Source organism: Hydractinia symbiolongicarpus, chromosome 11 (assembly GCF_029227915.1).
Source record: "Hydractinia symbiolongicarpus strain clone_291-10 chromosome 11, HSymV2.1, whole genome shotgun sequence".
NCBI classification, from domain to species: Eukaryota; Metazoa; Cnidaria; class Hydrozoa; order Anthoathecata; family Hydractiniidae; genus Hydractinia; species Hydractinia symbiolongicarpus.
This window is the reverse complement of record NC_079885.1, coordinates 22,005,279-22,019,821: the sequence shown is the minus strand read 5'-3', so window position 1 is coordinate 22,019,821 and position 14,543 is coordinate 22,005,279. Positions and strand designations below refer to the sequence as shown.

Genomic DNA, 14,543 nt, shown 5'->3' with positions numbered 1-14,543 from the left:
GGGAAACTGTCATTTCATGGTAGGCTTAAAGTCAGCAGTTTTATTGCCAAACTGAGATTGCTGGGCTGTTTCTTTGATTTTGCACAGTCTTCAAGGGAAACGAATCATAATTTTTATATGTTATAGAGAATAAAAAATCACTTATAATTTTTTTTATCTCATTTGGTTCTGAAGATATACACAAAGATTTCAATCTGACCTGATCACATCATTATTGATGTTGTAACAAGGTAGTCACCATAAATTAGTACTTAAAATATCTTGCAAAATTATGCAAATAAAAAACTTTTTCACAGTGCGGACTTATGCTCTTGATCTTAAGCAAAGTTTGGAAGTTTATGATCTGATCTTTATCAACAAATTCTGGCAGCCAGTGATGTACAGCGCGGGAAAGTGTGGAAATGGCTAATTTTCAGTTTCCATATTTTTTTCAAAGCCATTATATGACATCACAAAAATATCATCGAAATATGTCAAAAAATAAAAAAGATTGTTAACAAACTCCAAAAGACTTCAAAGTAATGTTTTGTCCACTATAGCATAATAAAAAAAATATTTTTTTGTGTTAAGATTCCTTTAATGCCAAATTTCATAAAAACGGGTATAAAACAGAAATTCTTCTTAAAAGTGAAGAAACATCAATGCTAAATTTTTCTTGTTTAAAAAATGTGTATAATATAAATGTCTTGAAAAAGACAGTGAAATATTTTGCATAAAACATCATGTCTTTTTTATTGTTATATAAATACAGATGGGAAACTAAAAAAATCAAAAAAATCAAATGGAGAAAAGTTCTTTTTCACAGGAAAAAAACAAACAGAAAAGTACAATATTTATGACTTCTACAAAACGTGCGTGACAATGAAACTGATCTGATGAAAATACAAGCTATGAAATTCGAAGTAAGCTTTCAGGTCTAAAATTGAGACACAAGGCACAGGTAACAATTATTTGAATTTTTTAATCAAACAAGTTCACTATAATATATATACCATAAAAAAAAAATTACAAAATAAAGAAATACAAGTTAAAATTGCATTATTTCATGATGGCACGTAATTATAATTAATTGACACTTTCATTTTGTACACTTTAAGTAAAAAACATTATTTATATATATAGTTAGCTAGCTGAGCTAAAGAAAAAACCAAGACCTTTACTGATAGGAACTAGTAAAAAACAACTAATTAGTCTTTGTGAATGGTAAATCTGTCAACATAGCGAAGCAAATAGGTCAATAAACACAATAAACCATTACATATAATTTACTGTCAATCTCTTTAAAAATTCTTCAAAAATTCTTCTGCGGAAATACGAGCTCTGGCATTCACGGACAACTTCATTTCACTGATTTCTTTGTCTATTTCCTCCATAAACTGAATAACGAAATCAACCAACTTATTTTTGAACATTTGCTCAGTATGAAAATTGGTTATCAAAAAACTTATATCGTATCCTTTAATTGCTTTACGTCGCAAAACAAAGAAATTTTCTGCTCTCAACATCATAAAGCGCATGAATTTGTGGCATAATATTTTTTCAATTTCATCAGCTTGTTTCACAGATATGCTGACTCGTACAGAATTTACCGAACCTTCTATCAAAACCTTTTCTTTTTCGTTTCTGGCAACACAAAGAGGGGCGAGTAAAAGTTCTTTACTGCTTCGTACTTCTACCTCTGGCTTGACGTGTCTTTCAACGACTTGCGAAGAAAAATTTTCCAGGCATAAAGTTGCTTCTAAAGTTGCTCTAACAGCATTAAGATACGGCCTTAAAGTCGCAGCCATTGCAAGACAGTAAAAATAAACAAAGTTGTTAATAAACTTGAATTCCTGTTTACACCCCAAAAGAGCAACTTTCGAACTCGGTTTATTTGTCTGACGATAAAAACTCTCGCTTCAATCAAAAGTACTGACCAACATTCACGTCTTCATTGACTTTATAAATGAAGTATAGCAAAAAGAAATACATAAAATTTCGCCCAAATGTTAGAAAATTGAAAAAAATAACTAATTAGTTTTTTATTCATGTAAATGTTTTATAAATATCCTTATGTATAATTTGCAACATTTTGAGACAGTCAGTTTTTTATCACACTTTTTTCGCTACCGGCATAATATTCTTTTTGAACAAGAGTCCAGTCTTCTTCACGTCGGACAATTTCAAATTCGCCAAACAAGTATCGATCACGCTGTGTTCTAACTCAAAGGAAGGAATACATTTTCATTAACCTGATAGATAAGTCCGTAGTTTTCCGAATTTCTCTTTCAAGTTAGGTTTGTTTAGGCCAAATGCGCCTTAGAGTGCAATGCGCTCATGGTGTTAGCTAGAATTTGGAAATGACCACAGGAGGTTGTTTGGATGGTTTGTCACTTGCTTTGTCACAAATCAGTTTTACAGTTACAGAATTATCAAAGAAAAACTATAAAAATAATGTTTTAGAACTTAAGGCTGTAAGTATATTTCCCTATGTTTCTGCATTTAATTTAATTTCTCTGAGAACAACAAAACAACAAATCAAAACCCCAGCAAGTCATTAATTTTTGGCAGTCAATTATAAAGCAAATATTAACGCAGATGAGATAAAAATGATCTTATAACATTGTTGGAATAAATTTTCTTTTACCAAAAGTTTAAGGCGTAGCAAATACTGTCCTTAGGGCATCATATTGGAAGCTATATTCGCATCCTAACCTACTCACGGTATTTAAAACCTGAGTCTAGCGTATGATCCGCCAACTCCGTGAATCCGATAACTCTGTGAAACTGCCTTCGAAGCCCACAACAACTTACCACAGCTCTGTCTACCATTTTTAATGAATGAATTCGATTCAGGGGGTTTGATACTATCACTTAATCATTTTAGGGGTGTCGGAACTCCCGCATGACAAAAATTTGGCGGTAAGTTCAGCTGGCTACACCTTTTTGTGATTTTCAAGTCAAGCGCGACGGTGGTCATTTTTTATATATATTGTTATCTCAGTTAATTGATTATAATTATGGTCATGTTATATATAACTTTTCTGAGGGTCCAATGATTTGAGAATGTTTTCTAATGAATATTTTAATTTTTAAAATATTTTTGCTAGTCATCAGAAAGCAAACGTGTTTTTCAAATTTCACGGAGTTGAAGGATCCATCACGGCATTATCGGATGATAGTACATGTCGGATCCGGCTTATTTGTCCACAAATAAATGTATTTTTTTTCTTGTCATACCCCCCGAACGGTCCGCGACAGATAGCGCTACGATAATAAAAGTTTAAAATAACCAATGTTGACGATATGGATATAAGAACGTTAAATGTGTTTTTTTCACAGAGTTGGTGGATCATACGCTAGATGAGATGACGTGCATATTTTACATTGCTAGCCTTACAAATATCGAGGGATATACCCTGTCTATTATTTCCAGGAGGGTCATGGCTTAGATGGAGAGTCCTAGAGTATTTAATGCTCATTTTAACATCCAACAGACCCATACAGTGTGCCATATTCCCAATTGCCCTCACATAGCTTGGGTTAACACCCAGGGCTTTAGTAACATTCTCTCGCCCATGTTGAATCACAGTAAAGAGGAATCGAACCCTGGTCTCCCGCACAGAGTATGACAGCTATAAGCACCCAACCTGTTCACAATATTGCCTTGCAGCATACAGTTTGTGTGGAGTGGCGTGGTGGAGTATTACGTAAAAGCTTAAGCAGTGCTGATAATACAGGGACAACAGGGTGTCGACTCACCAAAAACACATGTATATATGGAGGCGAGTTCAGGCAACTTTATAGATAAAATTTGCCCTTTTTCGTCTAATACCCTGAACTCGCCTTATGCGAAACATCGCTTTCAATTTTTTCAACTCTACCAGAAAGAAAGATAACCCTTGATAGGTATATCGTCTAATATTTCCAGGAGGGGCCATGGCTTCGATGGGGAGTCCTAGAGTATTCATTGCTTATTGGAGCTATGCAGACTCAATAGGTTCCGCGCTCTGCTAGACAACTCTCTGCAACATCCAACAGCCAACCCAGTGAACCCATATTGGATTACCAAGGGAAATCGAACCCTGGTCTTCCACACAAAGTACCAGAGTTATAACCTTTAAGCTGCGGTGCCACTTAATTAACTTAATTTTTTTATAACGGAAACCTTTTCGAGGAATATATGCCAATAAACTCTTTACGAAGTTTTTTTATGATAATGCAGCATATCATTGCATTTTTTTATATTTAAGTTATGTGTAGGCTACCATTAATATTGATTAATAAAACCCCACTAGGAACTGCATGTTTGACTAGTGCAATTCTTGTTGCTAGACGAAGTAACATAATTTCTGTGTTTGTCTTATAGTCTAAGATAAAACTTTAATGCTTTACTACAACTGACAAGTTTTTTTTATTTTTAAAATAAGTTTTTTTTAAAACACTGAATTGTTGCACACCTAACCTGAATTTATTGACAAGACTTGTATACAGTATGGAGAATGCATTTCCTATTTAAGTTATGTTACTTTATAATACCAAATAATGGCGATATTTTAAAGTCGTGATATTGAACTAAAACAAAACATAAGCATGAAATCCAAAACAATTGGAAAAGATAACATAAACGTGCAAGAGAACACTGGCCTTTCTATTTCTTTTTATTTACTTTTAGATTGTCCAGAAGTACGGTCCAGAAGCTGAAAGACATTTATTCCGTTGTCTTTTGTCTTATCTTGATTTTAGTAGTGATAACAGTGTCAATCGAGAAATACTACAGGTGAAACTTTGTTTAGAAGAAAAAATATGCTGTTATCAAAAAGTCTTAGATTATTCTTAAACGTTTTATTATTAGACGTTTTCAAAATGTTCTTTTTCAAGCTCTAAGATTTTGATGCTTGTGTAACAAAAAGCGTTTGTCACTATGTCTTTAAAATAACTAGTCCAAATTATTAAGACTGTGCATTCTATCTCACTCCTGTTTTTAAGAAGCCTGCACTGCAAATGCCAAAGTTTAAATTGTATGTCCAATTACCTTTTTAACTATTTTTTTAGGTTCAGCTATTTTTAGAAGGCTGTCAAGAATTAGTTACTAAGCCAAATTTTGCTTCAATACTCTGTTATTCGCTTGAGAATCCTGAGGTTTTTCAAAAGGTATTAAATTGTTGACTTTGAAGGATATCGCAAGAAAGCCTGTATCTTATACTATAGTCCCAAATGACTTTAAATTTAATAATTTGCTTCCTTTTCATTTTTTTTTTTGGTTATGTGATTAGATTTTGCTTTTATGCTTTATTGTTGTTTTAGTCCGTCAAACCGACTTTACAGTTTCTCTACCTATTTAGTAAAAGTTTAAAACTATCAAAAGTTCAGGAGGTAAGAGCCTTTGCATTGTGATTTTTATTTATTTTCTATTTGCTGATAATGACCCTAGTGTAAATGTACAGAATATATTTCACCTGTCAAATTTTAATTGAATGGGTGCTATCTGCATCATTTGATATCATTCAAAATACATTGAAAGTGATTTTTTGTTTCTAGATTGTTTTTGGTATTGGCTTACAAAGCTCATTTATTCCAGATTTCAGATCAGCTGGTATGTTTTTTTATGTTGTTATGTTGAACTTCTGTTTACAAAGTAAAACTGCACCTACATGTGTTTTATAATGTACTAAGTTTAGGGTCCCCACAGCTCCTCGAAACTCCATTAAGCCCCCTAAAATAGAGTATATATACTCCTTGGAAAGTTGAAAATGGGAAATACAACATTTTCTCTGATTTTAGTTTTTGGTTTAAGTCTGTTTTTAGTCACCTGGGCAGCTGCTTATGAGTTATTTTGATCATTTAAATTTTTGTTTTTGTCCAAGTAGTTCATTCTAAGAAAAAATTTAAAAACATGGCATACTCTTGGAAAACCCCTTAACTTTTTGAAAACAATTGGCCTCATGATATTAAAAATGCATTTCAGTTAATTTTCTTTACTACACGCCATGTTGTCATGCAGTAAGAAAACAGTTTACATCACTTTCAGGATGTTTAAAACAAACTTTTTATATATTTTACTCTGCACATCCCTAAAAAAACTTTTAAATCTATGAGATTTTTTTCCATATTGTGCAAAAGAAAATTGGCAACAATATTCTTTTCCACAGTTTCACATTCGAACATACATTGTGTTTAAAGTGCATCTACCTGTCAAAATGGTAGCTTTATCCTAGGTTTAAATTCTTGTTGTTTTTTATGAGCAACTATAGTGTTCGAAATTTGATAATTTTTTTAAATTCAGACAAAATGTGACATTTGACCATTAGTATACTGAACAAACAGTTAAGTTGACCAACAACTTATTGTGCCTTCCACAAGCGAAAAAACGCTTTCGAAATGTAACTAAGGAAAAAATAACATATTGCCAATCAAGAGTGTAGCTAAGTTTATAACCACGAAAAATTCTGAGCAAGTAAACAATGTTACATCGCGCTTCAACTAGATAATTTAGAATAGTTTCAAATCCTGGTTAATATTTCTCTGCAATAATTTTGATATTTTTTTCGACCTCCAAAATTGACTTGCACTGTCATTTTATATTCTCAGGGATCATGGTAAAATGTAATTTTAAGCACTGTCATTGCATTCAAAAACCCAGCCACATTTTATCTAAATATCTATGCAATGTTTGCTATGTGATCATATTTTGGTGTAACCCTCAAGTTAGCTTTTCTTCCAAAATCATTTGTCTTTATAGCTCAGACATTCGTGAAGCAGAAATTACCTGAACTTTTAAGATCATATATTGACTCAGGTAATTACCAATTTTTAGTTAATAGTTCTCTACATTGTTTGTTTTTTAAAAGAATATATGTATCCAAATAAAGAATATAGTTTCATAAACAATCATCGCATATGTTTTTAGAACTAAGTGGTTCAGTTATACAAGAGTCAGTTGGACTTGGTGACGTTGCAATAGAGGTTTTGCATTTGTTGCTGTCGTATTTATTAAATCCTGTGCAAGAAGAAAAAATTGTACCAGAAGAACAATTACAATCGTTTTTGAACTCTTTGCGTAAAGACTTTCCTAGGGAGCGTGTGCCTGCCGTTCTTGCACCTTTACTTTACCCGATAAAACAACTACAGGAGGAACAAATCGTGTTGAACCACGAAGTTGGCTCTATCGTAAAATTCATGGTATGAATTTTTTTTTTTCACTACAGACACATCTGAAATAAAAAATTACGTTGGTAGTCAAACTGTCAACATGACATAGAAGAACATGGGCACATAGTGATTTTTTTTATTTTAAATTGTAGTTAAAGTCTATTTTTTAAGAACTTTTTTTATAACATCAGCAATACATTTGCTGACGTGATTGCTTATTTTATAAAAGCACGTTAACCATTGTTGCCAACTGCTGAGTTTTTTTAGCTGCACTTAGCAGCAATGTTGTAATAACACGCCTATGTTGTAGTCAAAAAATTATTTTAAATTTGTAGATGGAGGGTAACATGTGTGAAATTATAGAAGAGTTGGGTTATACATGTATGACTACGTAAGTATGATGCAAGTAATTAAAGTCAGACACTAATTTAATGCATAGAAAGGAAATGTTTTTAACACAATGTTTGTACATGGCGGTTAAAACAGGTGTCCACAGGGTATTAGCAATGAAATAATAATTTTTAAATATTGTTTGTTTTTGTTTAAAGCTCTATGGGGAATAATAAATGACAAAATTGAATTGGGCACACTTTAACCCAATTAAATTTTTGATTGATTTTTTATTTCATTTACTTTATAGCAGACTACTTTTCATTTTTTAAAAAGTACGTAGACTTAAGTAAACCTATAATAAAACTTTGTATTATAAACACAACCTATAATTTTTTAGAAAAGATGATTGCAGGGAAACTCTTTTAAACTTTGGTATTGCGGCCCTAAATGCAACAAATGTAGCCAAAGTTATAGGTACTTTTTTAGCTTACTAAAGTTAATTTACACTTACTAACTGTATTTTTTTATGTGCATATGCTCTAGTGTTTACATTTTGTTTATATGTTTACAGCTTTAATGGCAAGGACATTATCTGGGCTTGAAGGAAGTGGGGGGTTGCAAGTAAGTATTATATCATTATGCATTTACCAATAAGATGTTATAAACGAATTGATTTCAACAATTACAATAAAGTTATTTGCTAATTTTATAAACAATTAGGGTATAATATTTTTTTATACCTAAAACTAGTCGAACAAAAGTTAAGTTAAAATTATGACTTGTTTAAGAATTTTAGCAACAATCGAATGAGCAGTCTGGACAACCCACCACAATCGTGGAATGTTGACGTATTTGTAGAAGTCATTAAAGAGCTGGCCCCTGCGTTAAACTGGAACCAAGTTATTCAAGAACTTGATCATCCTGAATTTATTATCAAGGATCCTAAAGGATTGCAGTTAATTATGTTTGCCTACTTTAAAGCAACTTCAAGCTCTAACTTTCCAATCCAGTATGTTTATAAGCCATGGAAGAATGCCCTTGGACAGGTAAAAGAATGAATATATATTTGGATCAGTGTAAAGTAAAAAAATCATTGTTGTTCATAAAACTGCTTTACATTGAAAGTTGCAAGCAAAGCTTAACCTTTGAAGGTGATTAATCTAGAATTTGTTTGTTTGAATAATTTTTTTTCTATTTTAGCTTTCCTGGGTTGAATGTGCACTATACAATCCTGAAGTGTTTTCCTTCTGTGATTTTCCATGCCACCCAGTTGTATTAGACATTTTAAAGTCATCACCAGACGAAACAAACCGAGAAATTCGCACATGGTTAGTGTAATTTTAGTTTGATTTTTTATCCTTTATTTGACTTTCATTTAATATTTGTTTGTTTTTAAAAACCAGGAAGTGCTTTTGTGTTGCTTATGGAGGTTTTTTTTTTAGGAAATCACTTGATTTGGTAGAGCTTTTGCTTAGTTTGTCCGAAACAAGCAACTACGAAAGTGTGCTGAAGCTATTCGCTTGGCCCGTAAAGAATTGTCCAGATGTTTTGATCCTTGCTTTACTTCAAGTGCAGGTAAGGTTTGTTTCAGTATTTACCACATAGTGTCATTTGGTTACATTTTAAGCAGTAAGCTCCCTTTGACTTTGACAATAAGTGGAAGACAAAGAATTTTCTTTTACAGAAACACTGACTTTGTTTGTCAAATTTTAAACTACAATTGAGCATAGATTTGTACCCTTAGGCAAAAAATAGATTAATTTTATTGCCTGTCACTAGTTAATACCAACATAACTTACCACTCCCACAAAAAGCTGCATGTGAAAAATAGTTTATCTATACAGTACAGTCATTTTTTCCAAAGACCCAATAACTCGGGATCTGCAACTTTTTTTGTAATAAAGTTTTCTGGGTAAGCTTGTATAGGCCATACACGTTTACTCACAAAATTTGATTGCAAACCGACATCCCAAGTTATGGGGTCATAGCAGAAAATTAAGATTAAGTGATTTAACAGCTTAAAAAAGTTTTATGCACATGTTTTCTGTTTTAAAGACTTTTTGTTATAGTTTTTAAAAAATGTTATCCTTCTAAAACTTGCTTTAGCCGTAAAAAAAACCTTTTCATTTCAACAGGTAGTTATTTAATGTGGGATGTCCCTGTGAAGAAGCCATAATAAACTTTCTATGGTACTGTTTTGCAAATTTTTAATCAAACTACTGCACCGTCTTTGATATTTATGTTTCTGTTACGATGGTTTTCAATTTTTACTTGAAGTCCCGTTTTGACAGGTTTTAATTGAAATTGACCTGTTTGATAGTTTAAAATAATCTTCAGCGATATTTTACCATGACAAAATGTCATTTCTAGAACAATAAAAAGTTTCTTCTTTTAGCAAACATCTATCTTAATTTTAAAATTCCTCATGTGAATCTTTCCGCATTGATGTCACAATTACATAATTACACAGCTATACAAAAATCATCATTTTCGGCTTAACGTCCGTTTTCCATGCTAGCATGGGTTGGACGGGGTATATTAATGACCCTCTTCCAATCTGATCCAGACTCTGTTGATCTAAACTCAACTTCCTCTGTATCAAGTCTGTCCTTATAACCTCCTGTCAAGTCTTACTTAGTCTGCCTCTGGGCTTTGCTCCAGGAACTATCAAGTCTCTACACTTTCTTACCCAATTATCCCCCTCCATTTTTTCCAAGTGCCCCAGCCAATTCAATCTTTTTATCTGGATAACATCTTTAATTCTACGGATACTTAGCCTGCTTCTTAGCTCATCTGAACTCTTGTCTCTGGGACTGGTGTTACACATCCACCTAACCATTCTCATATCATTCCTTTCTAAACAGTCAAGATCTTCCTGCTTCACTGCCCATGTCTCACTACCGTACAACATAATGCTTCTTACACAGGCCTTATACAACCTACCTTTTAACTCAATTGACAAGACTCTGCTAGTCATCGAAGGAAGTAACTCTCTGAACTTTTTCCAAGCAGAACCTATCCTGCAAGTAACACTTCTTCCAACACCCCCTTCACTGCCCAACATATCACCTAAGTAACAGAAGTTCTCAACTATCTCTAACGAGCCACTGTTGTACATTATTCAAGCTGGAAATACTTCATTCTCTATAATCTCATCGACAGCACTTCTAAGACTAAAACAAACAACAAAGGACTAAGTACAGAACCCTGATGTACACCAACATTTACACTAAATTCATCACTAAGGGATCGTCCACAAATTTCGTCCCATTAACGAGACGCTATAAGACGAAAAAGTTAAAAAAAATTCGTCTCGTTTTGTTCTTAATTGAAATTGAGACGATTTAAAAATCGTCTCATAAATATCAGGAGACGATATTTTGTCAATTCGTCTCAGAATAAAAAAAGTGGAACAAAATATTTTAAGACGAATTGAGACGAATTGAGACGCTGCGGTAAAATCACGGAGACGAATTGAGACGAATTAAGACGCTGCGGTAAAATCACGGAGACGAATTGAGACGAATTAAGACGCTGCGGTAAAATCACGGAGACGAATTGAGACGAACTAAGACGACAGGGTTTCTTAAACACGAAAATTTATTTAAAAAGCTAGTGTTTTTTAAAGTGGTTTTAATGTATTCAGATATTTCAGATAGCGACAGCGACCTAGATTGGTTGTTTACGGACGATTCTTTGTCCGATGATGAAAATGAAGATTACATCAACGAAATTTTACAATGCGGTAAATATTTATTTTTATCTCGTCGTAAAATTTTCAGCAACGGTCTTGAAAACAAAAAAATATATAATTGCCCAATTTATCTTGTGATTTTTCCGTAGTCATGAGAAAAAAACTACTATAATTATAAAACTATATATTTTCTTTATTCGTAAATTTAAAGCTCGATGATGCAAAATCTTTAAAAGATTTGTTGTTTTTTTACCAACAACACACAAATATTCGAAAAACCTCACTATTTTAACTTTTCTCTTCGCACATGCCGGTGTGAGCATAAGAAGTAAATAATAGCAATTGAAGTTTGTTGCGATATTGCTTCTGAAAATTACGAAAAAAAACTATTTTTGCTTTATTATTTTTGTCAACTTGCACTGTTATATTAACTTAATGTATAATTATACTTATACAATTGATTATGGTGGGCTGCACATTGCAAAAAAAAAATTATTAACAATTTTATGTGACAGAAACGGCTTGTCAGAAGCAAATAATGTTCCGCAAAAAAACTGTGTGACGTGCGGTTGCATTACGTAAAATGATTTCAGACAAATTAGATAGCCGCTTGTTTAGACACTCAGTTGAGCAGCCTAGTGCCCATGGATTAAGATTTGAATCATTTTTTGTAAACTATCACAAAAAAAAATCAAATGGATAAACTTTTTTCCTTTAGCCTTCAATTTTGTCAATTCAATACGCGATTTGTTTTATAAAAACTGCGTTTTTAAGAGCGTTGAGGCTGAGATTTTGCCAATAATTAAGAACATATTAAAAACGTACTCAACCTGAATTCCTTCACAGATTATAAGAACAAAATAATGTATTCCAGTAATCTTTTTTTGTTTGCTTGAATTTTTTATATTTTGTGCTGGACTTAAACATATTATCTCATGTATATAAATACATAAATTTCAGAAACTTTGGGAAAAATATATCAATAAGAACAAATAGAGGCTAAATTCTGAAGTCGTGTTCTTACTATTAAGAACAAAATAAGAATAAAACAGACTGAAAGTCTCAAAAGTAAGAATAGCCAGCCTCAAGTCAGATTTTACTAAATAAACATTAATAAACTTGTTTAGTAATCACTCGCGTCATTATTTGCATTTATAGAATAGTCTTTTTCTTATTTTAGCTTCAAAAAAACGAGGCAGACCAGCGCTACACGAGCAACATCCGGGCTTGGTTCCATGTATCGCATCCTACATAAGTCAGAACTCGGCCGAGGCCCATTTGAGGCGCAGAGACAGTATTATGTACACAAATGGTGTAAGCTTAAAAGATATTGTCTCTCACATAAAAAGTACGCTCGGGTTAAATGTGAGTAAGAGCGCAGTGCATTACCTCATGAGACCGAGGAGAAAAAAAACCACTTCGAGCAAGCGTCACAAATCGTTGGTTGATGCACGTGTTCCGCCCAAGCGCAACACGGGAGAAAAAAAGATCCATGAAGATTTTCATTTTTCTTGCTCCCAAGTTAACTTGGTTAATGAGTTAGCGCAGTTATGCAATGAAAACACAATCTCCTTGTCAGTTGACAACAAAAACAAGGTGGATGTTGGTATTCCCGCCACGAGTAGACGTGCGCAAATCCGACGTTATCACATCGAAAATGAGGCTCCCATTTACAATGACCACGACTTCCCCTATCCGAATAGTAAATTAACCCCAGCAGGTTATCAACAATTAAAGGTGAGAATAACAAGATCACGCTCATTATCTCCAACCCGCCAGCCTTTAAAAATAAATAGAAAAAGGTCTTTGTCTGAAGGAAGCAGTTTTCTGGTCCTAAAATCAGAAAGAACCAAGGACAAAGTTGGTAGAAGCAAAATCAAATGGTCCCGTAAAGGTCCGCTTTTCATACATTTATATCCTTCACGTTTAGTAGAAGCCACCAACGTCATGCATGTAAACTATCTTCTTCATCTTTTGCAACAAGAAAAAAAAATTAAAAATGTTTATAACGTCGTTGCAATTGCAGATGGAGGCCCCGACTGGTCAACAAAAGCAGTAGTTAACCTGATGTCGTTGGGTTATTTGTGGTTGAATTTACGTTTAGATTGTTTGATCGTTCAATGTTACGCTCCGGGGCACTCCCGTTTTAATCCTATAGAAAGATGTTGGTCTTTCCTCACCCCGCAGCTGGTAGGAGTAACGCTTCCCGTTGAGGTTGATGGAAAAACACCTAATCCAAATGATTCTGAAAAATGGTTAAACGTCCTCGACAATGCTGCAACGGTTTGCTCAAAGTTTTGGAACAATAAAATATATGATGGTTTTCCAATAAAAGTAGAAACCTTCCTATCTACAAATCCGTTGCTGAAGGATATCAAGTGCGCGCACGATACTATCAAAAGATTTTGTGTTGCATCCAGAAAATCGATAAAATCATCTGTTGAATTTACAGAGCTACAACAGAAATACCGCTTTTTCGTGAAGCATTGTACGAGGAAAGCGTATCAAATTGAGTTTGTACGTTGTACTAGCACAGATTGTGACCATTGCTCATCCTTGCCACTTCGGAAGAACCAATTTTTAGACGTGATAAGAGAATTTGGAGGCACGTGTCCAACACCACAACATAGTGATTTTTTTGCAGGTCACTATAAAACGCTCATCGAGATGGTACAGTCACAACTATGCCGAAATATTTCTAGTGCATCGCGCATCATGCCCTGCCTTACAACAAAATATGATGTCTGCAATCATGGCTGCAGATACGCTTTTTTTTCAGAAGCAGACAAAACCCGACACATGAGGTTAATGGACCATTAATGGACATATTTGCTACTCGGGCTACTTAAGGCCAGTCCTTTTTTATTTCGGGGTCATTTTCAATATCTTTTTTTTCTGCGGCCAAAATCTGGCCGCGCTTTTTGATTGGCTAATTCTATTGTTCTCTGCTCACGTGATTATTATCGGGGAAAGCCCTTTTCATCCCGAATATTCCAGCGAGTGGTTTCACTCACCCTAACAAACATTAGTATTCTACAAAGTTTTTACCAAAGTAAGATTTGACCAAGCTTGGTAAACAACTCACAGATAAATTAAAATGTCCTCCGAAGCGATTAGTCACATTGTTCGATTTAAACTCGGGGTTTCCGCTGAGTCATTCGTTCGCGTCTAAGCTTTAGTTTGAGAGAAACTCATTTTATCAACTGAAGAAGAAAGCTTAGTTAACTAGGCTATGCCACTGCCGTTCCGCTAGAACAATGGAATAATTTCTTTTTCACGGAACAAAATCACGCTGGGTCTCCTGGCCAAGATTTTTAAAGTTTCGTGTTAAACTCACGGAAGTGTTCGAAAATATTTTTCAACTTTTGAGACGAATTTATTATAG

The 14,543-nt window shown here is 33.7% G+C and overlaps 3 protein-coding genes across 3 annotated transcripts in view; 2 read left to right on the top strand and 1 right to left on the bottom strand.

The window, feature by feature from the left end:
* Positions 1–777: 777 nt before the first annotated feature.
* LOC130614236 (actin-related protein 2/3 complex subunit 4) lies at positions 778–1,877 on the bottom strand. Its single transcript, XM_057435658.1, has one exon. It carries the CDS (start codon positions 1,785–1,787, stop codon positions 1,281–1,283), a length of 507 nt encoding a protein of 168 aa, XP_057291641.1. The 5' UTR covers positions 1,788–1,877; the 3' UTR covers positions 778–1,280.
* Positions 1,878–2,139: 262 nt separating this feature from the next.
* The window catches only part of LOC130614228 (CCR4-NOT transcription complex subunit 1-like), a 35,607-nt gene continuing 23,203 nt past the window's right edge, over positions 2,140–14,543 (top strand). The window contains exons 1-13 of the mRNA XM_057435651.1: positions 2,140–2,453; positions 4,655–4,759; positions 5,035–5,133; positions 5,287–5,355; positions 5,521–5,575; positions 6,722–6,778; positions 6,890–7,161; positions 7,467–7,522; positions 7,862–7,938; positions 8,036–8,085; positions 8,253–8,510; positions 8,665–8,792; positions 8,907–9,039. Coding sequence (XP_057291634.1) covers positions 2,340–2,453; positions 4,655–4,759; positions 5,035–5,133; positions 5,287–5,355; positions 5,521–5,575; positions 6,722–6,778; positions 6,890–7,161; positions 7,467–7,522; positions 7,862–7,938; positions 8,036–8,085; positions 8,253–8,510; positions 8,665–8,792; positions 8,907–9,039 — 1,473 coding nt within the window. The 5' untranslated portion in view covers positions 2,140–2,339. The remainder of the gene's footprint in view (positions 2,454–4,654; positions 4,760–5,034; positions 5,134–5,286; positions 5,356–5,520; positions 5,576–6,721; positions 6,779–6,889; positions 7,162–7,466; positions 7,523–7,861; positions 7,939–8,035; positions 8,086–8,252; positions 8,511–8,664; positions 8,793–8,906; positions 9,040–14,543) is intronic.
* Positions 9,048–14,027, top strand: LOC130614230 (uncharacterized). Its single transcript, XM_057435653.1, has 2 exons — positions 9,048–11,209; positions 12,339–14,027. The coding sequence occupies exons 1-2, from the start codon at positions 11,101–11,103 to the stop codon at positions 13,976–13,978; spliced, it is 1,749 nt and encodes a 582-aa protein (XP_057291636.1). The 5' UTR covers positions 9,048–11,100; the 3' UTR covers positions 13,979–14,027.